Consider the following 19,590-nt stretch of genomic DNA (forward strand, 5'->3'; position numbering starts at 1 on the left):
TTAAGCTGCTTTCTTTTCCCTTTTCCTGGTGTAAGAAAGAAAAATAAAATTGTAACTGAATTGAGGTTCATTAAAAGTATGTTTTCAAAGTGGTCACTTTTAAAGTACAATGGTGTTTGAGGTTGATTTTAATAAATGTATGCCTTTATCTTCACTCATAAAACCTCTAGCCTTATTTCACTTTTGATTTTACCTTTAATAAGTCTGGATTGCTGTAGAATCGCCCAGATGTTTGTGCTGCACTGAACCTCACTAGCTGTTTGACTAGATTCCTATTCTCACTCCTTATGGGAGGTGATACTACAGAGGCTGACAGAAAAACAACAACACTTTCATGTAAACACAAGCAACTCTAAATCTGTTTTTATCATTTTCATCAGGTGCTCATTGTGATGGATTAGACTTTAATTATGACATCACATGTTAATAAAGTCTTTAGGATAACATTATAATACTGATATTACAGTCCTTTACGAAAGTATTCCCACATTTTAATTATAGTTTCTCAAACTACAACCACAAACATCAGTTTACGTTACTGAGGTACTGCATGACAAAGCAACAAAAATATTGCGCTATTGTGAAGTGAGAGGTAAATAATGCTTGGTTTACAACATTGCAAATAAAAATCTGAAAAGTGTGACTTTTTTTGAGTCCCACGAAGTCAATAGTTTGTAAAACCAGCATTCTTCTTCACAAACTAACTCAAACTCAGACTGGAGGGAGAGAGTCCCAGAAGTCTTGCCCCAGATTCTCAAATGGATTTTGCGCTGGACTTCGACTAGGTCATTTTAACTAATAAATATACTTTCATCTAAGCCATCCCATTGGTTGTATGTTTAGGGTTGGAATCATCTGTCCTCGTAAATTATGACCACCCTTTTATAACCCTACTAAGAAAAAGTCTCTTCACAGCATAATGCTGGCACCACTATGATTTATCTTTGGTAAGATGTGTTCAAGGTGGTTTGCAGTGTTCATTGTTCCGAATAGTACTTGCAAGTGAGGCAGAAAGTTATTTTTTGGTCTTATCTCACCTGAACGCCTTTTTCTTCTACCTGCTGTGTGGCAAATTGGACTTTCATCAAAAAGGCTGAAATTCTAGCCTTTCATTTTCATAAAGGCCAGATCTTGGATGCGTAATAAATACCTTTTTGCTGTCAATAGATTCTCTTGGTTGAACTGTGAATCTCTGCAACTCCTTCAGAGTTGTAACTTTAGATGGGCAAGCATGCCAACAGATGTATTTACACAGAGTTGGCATGTAATTCGGACCAATTAGAAAACCCAGAAATGATGTTTTTTGCATGGGACTTTATTTAGGAAGGACCAATGTAAAAGAAAGCTAGATACAGTAAAATAAATGTGAAGCTTTGTATCACTTTTTCTCCACTTCACAATTGTGCAATCATGATAGAGCAACTTTGTGTAGAACTCTAACAAATTATGTGTAAGTTGGTGTTTGTGACAATTTCCAGAAAGGTTTAAGAGAGATCAATGCTACTACAAGGCACTTCAGGTCTAACATTACTCCTGAAGAACCGTTGACACAAAATGGGTTGCTAAATATATTACATAGTTTTCTCTCAATCTAAAGAAGCTAGCTGTAAAAATAGATGCCACTCTCAAAGTAAACCTCCCTATAATTACCAATGGAGGGTCACTGTGGGAAGAAAGAGGGTGTGTGTGCATGTGCTACACTCAGCAAGAAATAGGAAGGAAGGGCGACTTAAAACTCAAGCAGAGTAACACACAGAGGGAGAGTCACTGTCAAAGTGGAATTATCTCACCTCTCTGGTTTGTCTTGTTTGTCTTCTTCAGTGCGTAAGATGTGAGGAACGCTGCCGTGTTCTCACTCTCCTCCCATCAGAGGTGATATAAGCAGCTGCTGAAGAAGAGGTATTACTAGAACAGGCTTGTGTGCCCAAACGGTGGACATTTAGAGAAAGAGAGACACTTTTACAAGAAGCAAGAGGAGCTATGTAAAAAGCTTGTTTTTCAAGAGAGAAGGACTTTTGTTGCACAATTTGAGGACTGTTGAAAGAGTGGATGTAAAATGACAGCGAGGCGTATTTGAGAAGAAGCAGCAGGAAGATAAGAGGTAAAACGTGGGCCTCGGCTTGATTTCGTGGTGAGGAACTGTTCGCACGATGAAAAGAGAGCCGAAAACTTGGCAAGAGCAAGCCAACCCTCGTCGGAGTCTTTTCAGCCAAAGCTGGATTAAAGGAGAGAAATGATCACAGCACAGGTACATTTTTCTGTCTTGTTATCCAGCTTCAACGGAATGCAGCAGTGAGTAGAAGCTATCCCTGTTGCTCTGGATGTGCTACGTTGTTCACATGTGTTTCACTGAAACCAGGATCTGACACACTGAAGATTTGTTCCTAGATGTCTCAGTCACCTCATTCAACAGACAGCCAGGCCGTGTTGCAGTCTATGCTGCAGAGACTGAAGCTTCAGTCAGGAAGAGAGGGCCAGACGCTTTTTCAAACACCTGTATCCTCCTCTGCAGCTCCGACTCTGGGCCAAAATGGTGAGAGAGGAGCTGCCAGCCTCCAGGGAGTTCCCAGCAGTCCTGTGAATGTGCTTAGTTTTAACGGGTACCCTTCAAAGGAGTTCCCAATCTCAGCCACAAACAGTACCTCTGGCTTCCTAAGGGATGAAAAACACCAAGCAAGTTCTGCTTTGGAAGAGAGCAGGAGTCCAACTTTCTTCCCTTCACAGAAAGTCAGCCCCAATGGAGACTCAGGCAAGAAGTGGGAGCTGGGTCAGGCTCCAGGGCCTGGGTTCTCCCCAACAAGCACAAGGCCGCTTTTTCCTGCTAAACCACAAAAGGAGGTTAAACTCACTTTCTTTAAGAGGGCAGATACAGAGAAGGAGAGCATTGGCAGCACCTTGATGAGAGAAGACGTTCCTGCTAATACCGGTGCTGTTTTGAACATGATGGAAAACCAGAACCATGTCCCGGCGTGGTCCGTGAACAGCACAGACGCCAGCTTAGCTGGTGGGGGAAATATAGGATCCCATGTTGGAAACGGAGGATTCGGCAGCTTGCAACAAAATAACGACTTGCAGGTATTTTCAAACAGCCAAGTAGCAACAAACATGAGGAGAAAACGATCAACTGAGAATAAAACGAGAAGGTGGACGCAGAAGCTCAAGGAGAAATTTAAGGACAGACATGGGAATGCTGGAAAAAAGGGAAAAGAAGACGGACTTCCTGGACAAGAAACGCAAGTGAGCAGTGTTCTTTTGTTACTATTATTAATATTCTTCTAGAGATTATTGTAAATAAAATAATAGTCTGAGGACATATTTCAACCTTTTATCACATTTCAATTTCTAACCAGGTAATAATGCCAGACACACCAGGCAACAAACCAAATAATGATCCAGTTGCAACCTTCTCTCCTTCGGACTGCACTGATTCCAGCAAATTACATCCTGCACAAACAGAAGACAACACTACTGCGAGCTACATCGGGTAATCACCAAACAGACTCACTCTTAATAATGTCCAAACAGGCCCAAATTGTTTCTGATGTCCTAAAAGTATTAAGAGTTAGATTTGATTTATTTGTATTTGTGCCTTAGAGCCTCATCAGAATTATGAAAGGCATTTGGGATCTTTCCAGTAATAGCCTTGTGACTACTTTACCTGACATTTTCTCATCTAATGTGCCAAGAGCACTCCTGTCACTGACAAGATCTGTCAACAGATTTCTGCAAACACCCTTTCAGACTATGTGTGTTGTGATTCTTCTAAATAGACAATTTGAGGAAGCAATGGCTGTTAGGGGAGAGGGAAATAAATTACATTTTTGATTTTATCCTCAAATTGGCTGACAGCTTCAACTCAAAAGCCCTTTTTGTTCTATAATAAATAAATCCTCAAACTCTTCTCAGCTCGTTTTTATAAGAAAGGTTGATGAAAAAGAATGAAAAGCATGCAGACTTAACAGGGATTATTGTTTGTAGTAAATTAATGAAATATACCTGTAAAAAGTCCTTTCAAGCTGGTATTTTTCCAAGTGCAGCAAAAAAAAAATGGGTAGAGAATAAAACAATCTCTGTTCTTTTTCTGTTTTCAAGGGCTTAGAAAAAGATTTACCAAATGTTACCTGTGGTGTGCCACAGGGTTCAAGGCTGGGTTTAAACCTTTTATTTTATTTATAAAGTACTTTTGTAATCCAAAACTATAATGTTCAATTTCTTTGCAGAGGAAACAATGTTATATCACTCTGATGAAAGCCAAACAGAAAGGAAAATAATGGTTTAAAAAAATGCTTGAGAAAAATAAATACACACTGAATTACAGCAGAACAAAATCTGTAAAATTAAACTGAAATTTGGTGTAAAAAACATATTTTTTCAGTGGCAATCAACTATAATTTTTATTTAAATTAAAACAATTTAAAAAGTTAAAAACGTTGCATTAAGTCAAAGGGATTTTAAAACAAAAACATCATACATGCAATATTTCTCCTCATTTATCTCATACATGACTTGTGTTGCAAAAGTATTTAAAACTAACGCTAACGTGGTTTACATGAAACAGAAAAAAGTAGAACAAAATTTGTTCTAAATATAAAAATTAAATATACATACTGTGATAGAGATCTTTAAAAACACATTATCAGTACTAAAATAAATGAAAAATGTAAAAAAAAAAAAACAGGAGGTAAATAAATTTTAAAGAGAGATTTGACTGGCTGAATCTATGGCACAATTTGTCCATATTTATCACAGACGTAATGTCTCTGTTGATGTTTTCTTATTGTTTCATAAAGGAAAAAAGTGCTGTAAATACAACTGAGTATTTTTTCAAAAATGCAGCTCTAACAAATTTTGGCTCTGCTTTTCATTTTGCAGTTTTGCATAATCTCTGCTGGATTTGATTTGATATTTTTACATTTGTTCTGAGACAAAACGAATCTAACATTTATATATACTTTAATCAGGACAATGAACTACACACTAATGATTTGAAATGTTCTGGATTATAAGATTTCAACGTTTTGCTTCCTAAAAGCCAAATTGAGCTTAAACTTTCTCTTCTTTCAGGCGTAGCAGTGACTTTGACATCGGCTTGGGGTCATTCAGCCTTCTGGACGAGATCACCAAGGGTCAGGAGTGGGCTAAGTTTTTAAACCCAAACCTCTCCATATCCTCAGTAACTGAGAGACCATCAGAGAAGCCATCAATCCATTCCTATATTCAGCCACAGCCTCACAGTCTTAATCAGTCACCGGGAACTTTGAATCAGGTTGGAGTTGGGAACAACCAGTGGAGCTTCAGGAGTACAGAGTCCTCACCTGGTCCAGTCTTCAGCATGCCACAGTCAGCCCCTGTGTTCCCAGCTGCAAACATGGACACTTTAGCATTAAAGCAGCCGGCTGACCAGTCGGAGCCAATGGAAGATGGACAAAGCCGATCGGAAATGCTGTCCAAACTCCAGCTTAGGTTGTCAGCGTTCGCAGAGGTCAGATGTTCATTTCTTTCTGAAAGCCAACATGTAAAAAAATGTGTTTTTTTTTTTTTTTACACCTCCAGCATTAAAAGTATTAATTCTTCTTGGTTGCAGCCATCAGATAATCCTTACCATTCAATAGCAAGAAACAGAATCCAGGTGAGCAGAAAGAGGCAACATCAGCCAGCTGAGAGGAAAGAGGAGAGATTTCAGACTGAGAAAATGAGTGATGGAGGGAAGACAGATAAAGGTATGTAGAAACAATATGAAAACACACAATCTATGTTTCATTATTCAGTAAACATTGTCAGGTTGTAACATATTTATATAGATATATGCAGAATCCAGTCCTTAAAGGGCATCTATACTTACATGGTATCTGTGATGCTTATTAAATACCTGCAAGGGACTTAAGACGGTATTTGAAAGTTACTTTTGAGATACTTACACACTATTTACAGCTGCAGTATATAACTTCCTTAAACAATATATCTTTTCTTACATATTTGTTAAAACTGTCACTGTTATGAAAGTAGAATATGAAACAGATAATATGAAAAAAAATCAAGTTCATCTGCCTCATCTCTGTGGGCCTAACGCTATCTTCAGAAATACTAGTTATTTCTGAAGATAGCAACAATAAATGAATAAATAACAACAATAAATAAGTTGTTTCTTGCTGCTTTCCAGTAAAAAAACAACCAATCAGAGGCAGGAGGAAGGTATTAACTTTAACTCGTTATTAACTTTAACTACCTGGACTTTATTTGTCAGGAAAAAGGCACACCATTGAATCCAAACTGGGTTTAATCATGTAAGAAAAAGAATCCTACCTATTAAAATACATATTGTGCATCAACAGCATGCTACTAGGGGTAATTATGGGTACCAACAAGGGACATACAGGAAACCTACAGGGTAAGTAAAGGAGTACTTGGAGGAATGCAATGGTATTATCAGGCTAGCTACAGGAGTTGTAAGGTACTCACAGGGAACCTATGGGATGTAAAGCACCTACTAACATTTACTCACGTTACTGTAATTATGTGTGATTTGTCCGTACTTTGAACTTTTGTTTAAGTTGCTTACAAAACCTGAACCTGGATTTTACTCAGTTACATTTGAAGTCATATTCCCAATGACTAAAAAATAAAATAAAAAAGCCACAAAAGACGGCATTGATCCTGCTGGGTTAGTAATCAGATATCATAATGCCGCATCAATTAGAAAACAGGCTGTACATAAGGGACCAGGTTAACTAGAAGTATGAGAAAGGCAACAGCTTTATAATGCAGTTCAAACTTAGTTTAAAAAATTTTAAAATATTCCGAACAATATTTTAACAAATATAAATAATGTCAGTTTTATCAGTACTTGTGATTGTAATTTGGCTAAAGCTGAAAACAGAAGATCAGGTGTTTAGCTTGGAGTCAAGTATTTAAAACTATTAGATTGGAGGGATGTTGGACCTATTGGACAGGGAGTTTTCCTGCCAGGTTCTGAGGAAGAGGAAAACCGCAGAGAAGCTGCACAGATGTAGTGAAGGATGCAGAAGGGTTGAAGGATGCTGAGATGATCGATTGTAGAGAATCCTAAAGGCAGCAACTGACCGAAGATATTGTCAATAGATATCCCATTTAAATTTTATATAATAACTCCTAAATATTCAAATCATATGCTAATGTTTTGTTTTGTGTTGAATTTTCATTTATATAGCCATTCAAGTAAAGTACTCTGTTAGTACCCTTTAATTGTCACTGTCTTCTTGCTGCCAGTTTTCGTGCTTCATCTATGCTTTAATAAAATATTTCCTCCTCTAGTCTTCATCAATAATGGCATTTGCTGCAGTTTTTGTTCATCAACCTTTTTTCCCCTCTTCTGATGAACCAGGGCCCTTATCTTCACCATCCTCAACCAGCATCCAAATGATGGAAGAGTCAGTAGAGTCACAGCAGAGAAACATTTCATCTTCACAAGAGCAAAGGTCTCTTCCTGTCTCTCTGTCTCCAACATCGCTGAGTCCTTCTGCTCCGCCTCCCCGGAGTGTGCTCAGAAACACCATGTCCCATGAAGCCGAATCCGCAATGGAGACTATGACAAAACGGGTGAGAGATTGTGGATAACAGCGCCTCCTTGTGGTGTAACGTTTTAAAGCGTAAGGTACACTTAAATATCAATTAGCAGCTAAAAAACTGATTAAATCACAATTTGAGTGCATTTTTTATGCATATATGTCAAATTCAATATGGATTGCATGCAGAATGTGTTCTGCATTCAATTCCCTGCATGCAGAATACAGAAAAAACAAAAGAATAAACTGACTTAAAATAATAGTGATAATTAGAGACATTTCAGAAAATTACAAAGCCACTCAGAAACCGCTCTGTTTTTGATAACACCATAACACCTCTAACACATTTTGGTAAATTTGACACTGATTTTTTGTTGTTTTCTGTCTGTATTTTTTTTTTTTTTGGTCATTCACGATTCTGTGACGCAGAGACGGGTCGAGGAGAACCGCCGGGTTCACTTTTGCGAGCAGGTGGTCGCCATAGAGTCGCCGGACATCATGGACGATACGGTGGAAGAGGAGGATGAGGAGGAAGATTTGGAAGCAGATGAGGACTCGTTATTCGAGCCGGACTTTGAGGCAGTACAGGCAGAAATAGACGAAGTGTTGCCGGCCCGTCGTTCAAATCTTCCTGCTTGGATACAGGCTCTGAAGAGGATGAATGCTGGGAAAAAGCACAGATAGTGGCTGTAGAACAGAAATGACTCTACTGAATAAGTCATGTTTAAAAAATACATTTTTAAAACCATCATATTTGAGGAGAGTTTGTCTCCAAAACAGATGTATCTGCTTGTGAAAGTGCCAGAGTTTTTAAAGTGGTTTGAAACCACTGGTCTAGAACTCTTTGGTTACAGGAATTTCTGCTATTTTATGCATTTTTTCCAGTCATACATGGAAACCATATAAATTAATATTCCTACAGAATGTGTGTCAAATATCTCTGGACACTTGCATTGTCCTGCTCAGAAACTGCTTTGTTAACAAGCACTCGATCAGATCATATGCATCTAGCAATAAAGTTTAAATGAAATGATTGAAATGTTTTTCTGCCATCATTGCAGAGTTGTTGTGTGTTGTTCTCCATTATTCTCCTACTGAACAGCAACTGATTGCCGTCTGATCTAATGTCTCTGCTGTTTACTCCCACACATATCCTGCCTGTCTGCGATGATTCTCTACCAGACAGTCAGAGCAATTCACTGCCAAGAGAGGAAAACCTTATCGGATTAAGATAATAACAATGATTCTAATCAACATCTGTGCAACTCAGCCATTTGCTTCCAAAGTGAAGTTTTCAGGCCAGGAGGGTTTTCATCCTGCAAAGACAATAACTATTGTTATCAACAATTGCAAACTACATGGACATAGTACTAGACTTATAGTATGATGCCATGTGTTTTTATGTTTTGCACTACATGGCATTAAAATTTGTAGCTGCAATAAAAAGGGCTAAAGGTAACAAGGAGTGAATATTTTAGAAACCCTCTGAATTGAGAAAAATAATAGAAAGGTTTATAATCTGATATGATCTGCCACTTTTGACCAAATCACTGGAAAAAATAAGAAATCTGATACAATTTTGAAGTTCTGCTGTCTGCATCTGCACAACATGCTGTCTGTGTCTGTATTATCTGACACAGACTCATTTTAATGCTTCAGCTGGAGCAGCTGGGTTCTTATTTTTAGCAAAAATCAAAAGCAATTAACCATAAAATGGAAATTGTGTGTAATGGGTAAAAACAAACTTTAAATGTTTTTGTTTTTATGGCAATTTAAATCCAATTAATACTGACCAATGAATTGTGATTAATCTTGGTCAAGATCATTGCCTGCTATGGCATAACCCCCACTTTATAGCAAGCTGACTGAGCAAACAACTGTTCATGTTCATTTGTTATCACAATGTGTTAAAAATGATAGAACATAAATATATTGGATTAAAAAGAGAAAGCAAGAAGTGTGATGCATATCATGGATGGGAAAACTTTGATATTAACTTCTCTCATGGCTCTCCCTAAAGAAACCCAAGACTCTTAAGTTGATGTTTTTAGATCTCTGATGAGTTAATGGTAAAAAATAAAAAAGGCAGTAGACAGACAAGAATGGAAATGACCGTATTAATTTATGATGCATTAACTGAGAACTGAGAAAATGACAATTTACATAAGTTACTGTATGAAAAGTAAGTATGTAGGAGTAAAGCTGGGAAATAATGAAAGAAAACGAGTGTAATGGTGTTTTTTCTTTTCCTCTAAAGTCCCTTCCAGAAATATTAACAGCATCTGTCCATTAGTGTGCACAGGAAACATCTCATATTGACCCTGAAGTGCAGCAATTATGGCCAATTTGCAAGCCTCAAGCCACACACACACACGCCCACATGCGCACACACACATATCCCACAGTCGCTTTCCTTCTCACACACAATGATGTGGATTATTAGATCTGTACAGTAAGATACATTAAGTCTTTATTTGAGATCACAGACATTTTGTTGTTTTGCAAAAAAAACATATAAACTTCTAAGCTAAAAATGACAAACAAAAAAATCTTTTTTTTTATTATATAATCTTAACAGACACACAAAATGCGACACATTATTGCACCTAAAAGGACTTAAGAAACTGATGAACGACACTTAATTCAACCAAACTGACAATCTGCTTGAAGACAGGCAGCCAAGAGGGTTAATCAAAGCCCACACATGAATCTGTGGCAGGGATTGAAGATTGCTAATCCAGCATATTCTCCATCCAGTCTGACTGAGCTTTAGTTATTTTGCAAATAAAATCTTCCATTTTTTCTGTACTTTTAACTGAGGAGCAGCTGTTATTGCAGCAAGAGCTGGTTCTCATGGCAACCCGTGGGAGGTTGAAAACATTAGCATGTCAGCTTTTTATACTATGTGTAGAAAATTTTAAACATCTTCTACAATTTTCCTTCTCAGACTTCAAAATTGTACATTACAAAAAACTATTTTGGTTTGTCACTAACTAAAGTTGAAGGGAATGTTGATCAGTTTTACCCGCCCTAATAAACCTACAGCCACCTACAAAATCCTGACCGCTGAAGAAAACGGTAAGAAAGTGTTACAAGAGAGAAGAGAGAAAAACTGTGAGGTGTGTCCAGTTTCCTTCAGATTCCTGCCATCAGCAATTGGTGGAGAGGGACACGGCTCCAGAATCATTGCAGCTACTGTTTCCTCGTCTGATTGACAGCTGACTTCCTGGTTTTAGCGTGAGGGATTCATGAATCTGTTCTTCTGACACCTGGGTGGACAAGACAATTAGAAACACACCACCACAAACACAGAGAAATCAGAGTCAAATTAATATCTGGTGATCAATGCCTTTAAAACAGCATTGATCTGCACAAAATCTGCTTGCACACCATGGCATTTTTTCAGGGGATTTATGATAAACCACACAACACTCCACTGAAACTCATTAATTTGCTTGAAACAAAACTAATACCGGAAGTAAAAACATATTTCTAGAATGAGAAAAAGAATAGCAAGGTCTTTGAATTCATGGTGCAGATCTTTGACACGACACGGCATGGTTCCAACCACACCTTGACCTTTCACCTTCTTTAACTTCTGTCTATGTCCCCCAGGATAAAGACTACATGAATCAACTGTGACTAAAAAATGGCAGCTAATGGACTGATGGACCTCCAACTGTTACTGAAATGGGTGTTTACCAAAACGATTGAATGGGACACAATGATTTGTCTCAACATGCAGCAAGGAAAAGTGTAGTTGCAGTTTTATAGTTATATTTCTACATATGGAGTTGGGATTTTGCTGAGGATAATTGTCCTTAACGCTGAAAATTATCATCAGATAAATACTGACTATGACATTACTTCACACTATCAGATATGCCTGATATTCTATGAAGAGATAGAACAATTTTACCCAACTTATATCTATTAAAGATAAGTATTGAGTTATCTTTTAGCCTGTCAACACATAGTACCTCCTCAAACTTCTTTTCTTTATAGTACTGTGCTCCTTTCGAACAGTGCAGTAAGATGAGATCACAGAGAACCGTACCCTGCCAATACAGAATAAAAACATGTTTAAACCACTGGTGATTACAAGAATATTCTATTCTATTCTGAGAATATTACATAGTTCATACCATCCCAACTGAGGTGACAGCTGTGATCACATTGATCACTGTTGGAATTAAGCTGAACTTTCTTGCCTGGAAGAACAAGAGAGATCAGAACAGAGTTAATCTGTTTTAACAGTGTTTTTTGATCTAGTTATATATATTCTTTTTAAGTTAAAAGGAACAGTCTCAATGCTAAACATCCATTTAACTCTTGATGACTTCTACAGGAAATCCCCCAGTAGAGTCAGAGTTAGGAGAGGGATCTAGGCACTGAGTATCCGATGGTCGATTGGATTGGGTTGTGGGGTTCAGCAGGAAACTGAGCTGGAGTGTGAGCTTGACTGGTACCAGTAAGATATAGCTGAACTCACTTCCACACACTGGAACATAGCTATCGGAGAGGGACTGGAGTCTCTTATACGATGCAGTGAGAGAGCCACTGGGGCGGGCGTAGAGATACTAACAAGCCCACGGCTGAGTACCCTGTTGTTGGACTTCTTCCCAGTGAGTTAAAGATCTGAGTCTGTGAGGTTTCTAGTAACAAGAGGGAAGGTTTTGAATGTTGTCTCTTTTTATATACAAAGCTCCAATTCATCCGGTCTTTGAGTCTCTGGATGCGGATGTCATCCGTGAATTCTCCTGTGCCCAAGTTGCAATGACACAGCATCCTGCAGGATGTGATTGAGAGAAACAGACTTCCTCATCTGAATCCAGACAAGGTTTTGTTATTGGATTTCTTTGTTACGAATAGGATATTGATAACAAGCACAAGTACGTGATGCCAAGTCACTTTCGGTCAAAGGTTGATGACTTTATTTTGTAATTATATCATTAAACTTGTGTTGTTATGTCTTGTACACAGTTTGACTGGTCTCACACTGAAGAAGAGGTGATGTAGGTCTTGGTTGTTCTTGTGGACTTTCCAAGCAGCAGGCAGGCACAGAATGACCAAACGGACAGCGGCTTCATTGGTGGGCAAGGAAAATATTTGGTTGAGAGAAGAAGCTAGAGAGGATTTTAAGAAAAACTCATAATGGGGCTTAAGAAAGTTTTGTTAAACTGTTTGATGGCTCACAATGTTGCAGATTGGGGCTACAGCGAGAAGGTTCTGAATCCTGACTTGGGGTCTTTTTGCATGGAGTTGGAATGATCTCCCTGTGAACATGTGGATTCTCTCAGGCTACTTTGATTTCCGTCTCACAGTCCCAAAAATGGCTATTATGTTAATTGTTTACTTCAAATTGCCCTTACAAGTGTGTGTGCTGTGTGTCCATGGGTGTCTGCCCTTTGTCTCTGTTGGATGTGATGGACTGGCAGTTTGTCCAGGGTGTACCCCACCTGTCACCTGATGGCTACTGGTGATAAGCACAGGCAGTCCTGCAAGAAGAAGTAGGTATAAATGATGGATGGTTTTTGTCTGTCCTGCGTGGCTCAGTGTTGCTTTGTGATGGACCAGTGACCCATCCATGCCTAACCCTGCAATGATGAAGAAGGCTTAGAAAATAAATGGATAAATTTTAGTTTGAAGGGTCATTCGTTCAATCTGTTTCACAGTCTTGGAAGCCTGTCCAGGGTCTTCTGGTCATTGGACCATTGGAGATATGCACCAGTCCTGCAATGTCTCTGATGAGAATTGGGCAAGCACAGAAAATGAATGAATGGATATTGCTTTTTAAACAGTTAGGTGCTCTTTGGAAGAAGCTTTTCTTTAAAAAAAAAAAAGTCTAGTTCAATGTGCATACTTTTTTCTTTAAAAACAAACCAAATAACTTACAATGCCAGTCACCATAACATCAAAACGAACTGCAAATGCTTTGTGAAGACACCGATAATCAGTTCCATCCTCCGTCTTGTAGTATTTGGCAAATCTGGATTCAATGACAAAATATGTTTAAGAAAAAGCAAAGTGAAAAAAAAATCCCAAACTACTCAGTACTATAACCTACCTAAAGTTGTAACCTTTGGAGAGGTTGGCATTTTGAAATGGAGCATCCAGTTTAGAGAAAGAGTACGTAGGAACACATGAGTTAACATTATGGTCCAGGTTACATCTCCACTCTATGTTTATTCCTATTTCACCACCCTGTCAAATATAAAGTAGACATCAAAGGTCAAAAGCTGTAAATACTGAACCTGTGGAGTTCAAAATCTATTCTACAGTCCAAAACTATTTGCATGACTAGATCCTTTTTAATAGGGATACAGTATTACATAAATAGAATGAAAAACTGGCTTTTGACTACAAGTATGTTTTGTCCTTCATTTCTATCACTTTATTACAACTGTACTCTCTGCGCTCTTGAGCACATCTTCACCATAACAGCTTATGACTTGTGTGTTTATATAGTTTTTTTTAAATACAGTTTTCTTGTATAAGAAGTTTTCAGCTCTAAAAATTAAGGACAATTTAAACAGTAGGAAAAGTGAGACCTTGTCTGCCAGCAGAGTCACATTCTGCTGAGTTTCATCCAGAATATACCCCACTCGAAAGATGGGACAGAAAGGATCTGTGTTCTTGTCATAGGTGCAATTCTTGATAGATTTTGTTGAAGGAAAATTTTCTCTGAAAAATAAAAAGGTTTGTGATGAAAACATTAAAAAAGTAACATTTTGAAACTATGCTGACTGAACTGAAGCTGTTTCTTCTTACACTTCTGCTTAACCCTTAATCTGATTTAAGTTAAGAAGATGTTTGTTTGGGGGCTTGTGAGTGACCCACCTGCTGACGTTGAAGCGGGGGAAACGAATTGTGTTTTTGATGTAAATGGTGAAGTTCACAAACTCAGGCATTGGTTTGCTGGAGATGGTGATAATATTAACATTTTAAGATGACAGAAACATTACAAATAAGTAATCTGTGTGTGTGTGTGTGTGGTGTGTGTGTGTGTGTGTGGATCTTCGTGTGGCCTAATCTCACATGTCCACTTTGTCATCCTCTGCTGGACACCATCCTTCAATCTCACAGTAACCAGCAGATGTGTTGCATGCCCCTGTAATTATACCTTTTAAAGAAAATAAAATTGGTTATCAATTTGACATTGTCTAATCATTTTAGAATGTTTAAAGAGACACTTCTACAAGTGTGTGTGTGTATATACAAGAACAACAATTGTTACATGATTTCTTCCACAATGGACACCAGAGTAACTGTTACAGGCAGTTGCTGGACCATCTAACAGTAAGTGACAACAGATACAAAGGAATCCTAGCAGATGAACAAGATTACATTACAACAATCTGAGTAAATTTGATAGGAGTTTCATTTTGGGATTGGAAACAATGGTTGTGGAATGGCACAGATGCATTAATTAAGAACTCGTCATGTAAGGCATGCAGTGTAAAACATGATTATAGATGACATGAGGTGTGTGAATGCCCTCACAGACCAAGGATCCCACAATCCTTAAAGGTTATACTCACCGTCAGCTTGAACAGAGCCAAGATGTTGTAGACAGTCTGCATTTGTGCTGCAATTAAACTCTTTCTCAGTCTGAAATAAACATGGAGACACAACAAGTTTAAGTTGTTTATGACGAAGCTAAATTTTATGACAAAGCTAAATTTTTCTGGGTACACACATAGCAAGTAGCATGCAAGATGATGTCAGTAAGATTAAGTAGTATGCACAGACAGGTGTGTTTTACTGCATAAAGCTTTACCAGCATCTGGTCCTGTAATTTGAGTCATAAGTTGTTGGTGGAACGATTTATATGCAAAAATTCTCATGTTATAAGTGTGTCATCTGTATATTTACATATTTTGTTACCTGATTCCTTACACACATGAGTGTGAGTTTAATTACAATCATGAAGGTTTTAAATATGCTAATAAATTCAAGCTTTATCCAAGTGAACTGGTAAACATTGGGAAAATACATTATCTGAACTGTTCCAAATGTGTCACCTCTGAACATCTTCCCTGGAACTGGTTGTCCGTTTTTATGATTTTCGTAATGATGCTAAACACGCCTTCACCCTGAAACACACCAAAGCATGTATTTTTTTATTTTTATTAAAGTATAATTGAGTCTGAGTTTCTGTTTTTAAAGGTGTTTAATTGTGTAGTTGTGTGTTTCACACCTGAGGAGGGTAAATATAATCAGCTACATCCATCACAGCGTTGTTAAGTCTGCCAAATCCTTTCACTTTCGTTATGACTGAGGACTCGGTGGCTGTGTCGGCCACCTGGTAAGCTCTTTCATAGAGGAAGACGTAGCTGCAGGGCAAATGAAACGACATTCAGAGGTTGAGCTCAGTTTCAGATCTTACCTCCAAGTCTAAAACCATTCAACCAAAACTTATGCAAATATCTAGGTTTTTAGGCAAGAATATAAATTTGATGTGAAACATATTGATAATAAAAGTAATAACGATTGTTTCGGTGATAATCCAAATGCATCTCAGAAAAGGAAATGTTTGATATCAAACTTCTGACCTTTAGGTGTTTTTGTGGCTTTTCCTTTGAATTATTTTGTTAAAACCTGGATAGAATTTGGACAAAGTTTATATTTGTCTACAAAATACTTTAAGAGCACGATAAACACACAAAAGAACAAATTTGTATGTATTTCTCCTACAGAATTAAGGTGCAAAGAAACTAAAGCAATATCTGTTTTCGCGGCAGCGTAGACACAAAAACAAAATACAATTTCGAGACAGAATCACAAACCAGAGTGAATACACATTGCAGCTGTCAAGTAATAATTTATCATGGTGAAAAAGCCATTCAAACCAACCTTATCCTATGTGCAAAAGTATTAATCCTCTAAACTTACAATTGGCAGGAGTATGTAGAGTGCCAACACAAGCATCGGAGTTGGGGAAATTGTCAGTTTTTATTACATATTTTAGAAAATTGTATGACATTAAAATATGTATGTCTTGTTGCTTAACTAATGTATTGTTCCAGGTGTTTTTATATACATTTTTCAGTCTTAAATACATCTTGCCCACCGGGGTGGACATGTGAAAAACTATCCTCAGAACTACATGCCAAATAATGGAGGTTCAGGTTTCAAGATGAATAGAAAAGGATTTCAAAACATCTGGAGTGAATCTATTTTAACTCATGCATAAACTACAACTTAAGTAAACATATAAAAAACAGATTACTGACCCAACAAAATATGAGATGATGATTAGCTGCATCAGTCGATAAACGATCCCTAAAGGCCAGCTCCTCACCACCACAGACTTGTAGGTTTCGTAGGTCAGGATGCTGGTCAGGCAGCTACACAGTGCTGAAGTCATGGCTGCAGAAATCCTTTGGTCTGAGAAAGAAAAAGTCCACTTTTTCTCCAGGCCTTCAACCTAAACCTTTGAAAATCAGGGAAACTCTCTCCTGCCTTGAACCAGAAATCTTCAGAGTGTCTCTCCTTGGCGTGTCTTCTTCTCTGAAAATCAGTCTCTCCCCTCTGTGTCATTGGTTAATGACATAAATCAGACCTCACCCTCTTTACTCAAAGGAGCGAGAGGAGGATGTCTATTTCCTTCTTGACCACAAATCCCAGTCTCCCATGCTGCTCTCCACATCTCTGGTTTGAAGTGAAAACACAGCAGCCTCGTGGATGCTTGTAAACACTTAGCCAGCAATCAATACGCTATATATCTCCAGTCATTTCTCTGCTAGTGTATCAAATTCATTTAGCAGGTGTCTCGTATGTTTTATCACCTCACTCCATCAGCTAAGTGTCAGTAATCGGTGTCCAGTTCACTCACAACAGCCTGGCAATAAAAGAAAGAATGTGTCCTCTGCTTCCCTCCAATCTTTCTTTGTTTTGTCATCAGAACCGCACAATTTAATGCGTTTCATTGGGATTCCATGCAATAAAAAAAAACACAAAGTAGTGAACAACTGGGAAAGTAGAAGAGAAACAATGTATGGTTTTAACAGTATTAAAAGGAAACTCTGAAAAGTTTGTATTCACTTGCCTGGAATCAATAATTTTCAGTCTGTTTTGGCTGTAACTGTGATCATTTTTATTTTCAGCCTTTAATTGACTTTCTTCCAGTGCTACCTGGTTTTTTGATCCATCCATATTATCAGCTCTGACCAGTTTTCCATGTACCAGAATAAGACCCCCCCATGATGCTGCCAACACTATGTTTCACCATGGGAGTTGTGTTGTCTGGGTCAAATAAATAGTTTTACAACAGGTTAGGTTTCTCTTGTATGGCTAAAGGAATCCACTTTTATCCCACATTATAAGTTACAATGTGGAAACAATGTTATTCCACTGGCAGGTTAATTCAGCTATAACTAGTTCTTTTTCAGCAATATTAAGGAAGTGTTGACTTAAACAAGTTCATACATTTTTCTGAAAAGCTACTTTTAAATTAGTTTTGATTTTTTCAAAGAGTACTAAGATATTTGCAATAGGCCAAAAATACTTTGTAAGATTTTTAGTTTTTGCAGTGCAGTGAAATATGAAAAGCTATGGAAAATAAAAGCCATCATCTAATATAATGGTTATATTAATTTAAATAATGTGATATATTTATATCGATCCATTACCCATTTATACATGTATTGTCACATATGACAAGGAGCAGGAAGGCTTTCTGACCACTGATAGATTTCAGCTGGTGCCTTTTCCCATCTGTGTGTTCAACACTTTTTCCTTGTTCAATTACTTGCCATTTCACATTACCACACATCATTTTTTTTTACTTATTTGTTTTAGTTTCTTTCTATGTATTGGTTACTTGGTTTGTTATCCACACCTTAGTGAAATTTAATGTCAACAGCACCTTTAAAAATATATTTACAATTAAAAATGTATTTTATCCTCTATCTATAAACCTACTAGATAAACATCACACATGGCCAAAAATAGGCTTACTTACATTATTTTTTTTAAGTCAAACATCTGACAGCCATTAAGGGTCTGGATTTAAATACTTTTTTAGTGGCTTAAATAAAAAAAAAAAACCCAGTTCATAGACTGTGTTATGTAGCCACTCAGACACGTCTAAATGCTCAATATGGATCCATTAAACTTTTTTTCCCCCCAGATTTCTATACAGAAACTCTAAAGAAAAAGTGAGTCACTGGTAACAAGACAGTCTAAAAGTGCTAGAATAAATTATAGCTGAATGGCAGCTGGTCATACGATAGGACCATTTCTAGACTCTAAAGGACAAGCAGCATTACAGACTCAAACATCAGGGAGGTAATGTAATAGAGTGACATTCAATGTCTCTCTTTCTGTGCATTTCTGCATGTGCGTAGACACCATGTCATTTCTTAAGTGGCCCCATTATGTTTGTGGTCTTCTAATGGTAACCCAATATGGCAGCAGAAACACATAAACACATGCTGTGGATGTTTGAGGAGCACAAGCTTTCAGGCAGCATGTATTTGTATGAGTTATTGTGATGGCCAATTATACTCCCAAACATTTACACACGAGACACTCGCAGAGAAAACTGTATGCAGACAGAGCAGATAATTAAGGATGAGCAAATAGGGAAATACAAACATGAGGATGCAAACAAATAGGATCAACGCTGGTACATTTGCATTAGTTATGTATGAGGCAGCATTAAGTATCCAGTTCTAATTAATGGTTGCAAGGAAAGTAAGAAAAACCCGAGACATTATTTAAAGAAACAAAAAAAATAATAATACAGATGAAACCAGCGCCATTAAATACTTGTAGAACTATAAAAATAATTATTTAACAGACTAAAAACTGGGACACACTATTATAACTCAAAGAGAAAGACATGGATCTATATTTCTATTACTGTGTAAGAGTTTTAAACCATCCCTAAATCTACTAATACTTTATTTTAGTATTACTTTATTTTAGCTGGAGTCTATTTAAAGTGTCTCAGGATGTTTAGGAACATGTTTTAGTGTTTTACCTTTGGCCTTTTTCTGCTTTTTTACTTATTCTCTTATTGCAAACGACAGAGAGCCTTGCT

At 37.5% G+C, this 19,590-nt stretch overlaps 2 protein-coding genes across 2 annotated transcripts in view; one reads left to right on the forward strand and one right to left on the reverse strand.

Annotated features, from left to right (window-relative positions):
- LOC116713990 (uncharacterized) overlaps window positions 1–8,575 on the forward strand; it is a 9,926-nt gene extending 1,351 nt beyond the window's left edge. The window contains exons 2-7 of the mRNA XM_032554283.1: window positions 1,822–3,237; window positions 3,351–3,484; window positions 5,065–5,482; window positions 5,585–5,720; window positions 7,361–7,575; window positions 7,971–8,575. Coding sequence (XP_032410174.1) covers window positions 2,389–3,237; window positions 3,351–3,484; window positions 5,065–5,482; window positions 5,585–5,720; window positions 7,361–7,575; window positions 7,971–8,225 — 2,007 coding nt within the window. The 5' untranslated portion in view covers window positions 1,822–2,388 and the 3' untranslated portion in view covers window positions 8,226–8,575. The remainder of the gene's footprint in view (window positions 1–1,821; window positions 3,238–3,350; window positions 3,485–5,064; window positions 5,483–5,584; window positions 5,721–7,360; window positions 7,576–7,970) is intronic.
- A 1,414-nt stretch (window positions 8,576–9,989) lies between these two features.
- p2rx3a (purinergic receptor P2X, ligand-gated ion channel, 3a) lies at window positions 9,990–17,034 on the reverse strand. Its single transcript, XM_032554334.1, has 12 exons — window positions 16,778–17,034; window positions 15,742–15,877; window positions 15,566–15,637; window positions 15,083–15,152; window positions 14,580–14,664; window positions 14,382–14,459; window positions 14,093–14,225; window positions 13,609–13,745; window positions 13,437–13,530; window positions 11,687–11,752; window positions 11,522–11,599; window positions 9,990–10,810 (listed from the first exon to the last, which is right to left on the reverse strand). The coding sequence occupies exons 1-12, from the start codon at window positions 16,909–16,911 to the stop codon at window positions 10,691–10,693; spliced, it is 1,203 nt and encodes a 400-aa protein (XP_032410225.1). The 5' UTR covers window positions 16,912–17,034; the 3' UTR covers window positions 9,990–10,690.
- Window positions 17,035–19,590: the final 2,556 nt, after the last annotated feature.

This window comes from Xiphophorus hellerii, chromosome 23 (assembly GCF_003331165.1).
Source record: "Xiphophorus hellerii strain 12219 chromosome 23, Xiphophorus_hellerii-4.1, whole genome shotgun sequence".
Lineage (NCBI taxonomy): Eukaryota > Metazoa > Chordata > Actinopteri > Cyprinodontiformes > Poeciliidae > Xiphophorus > Xiphophorus hellerii.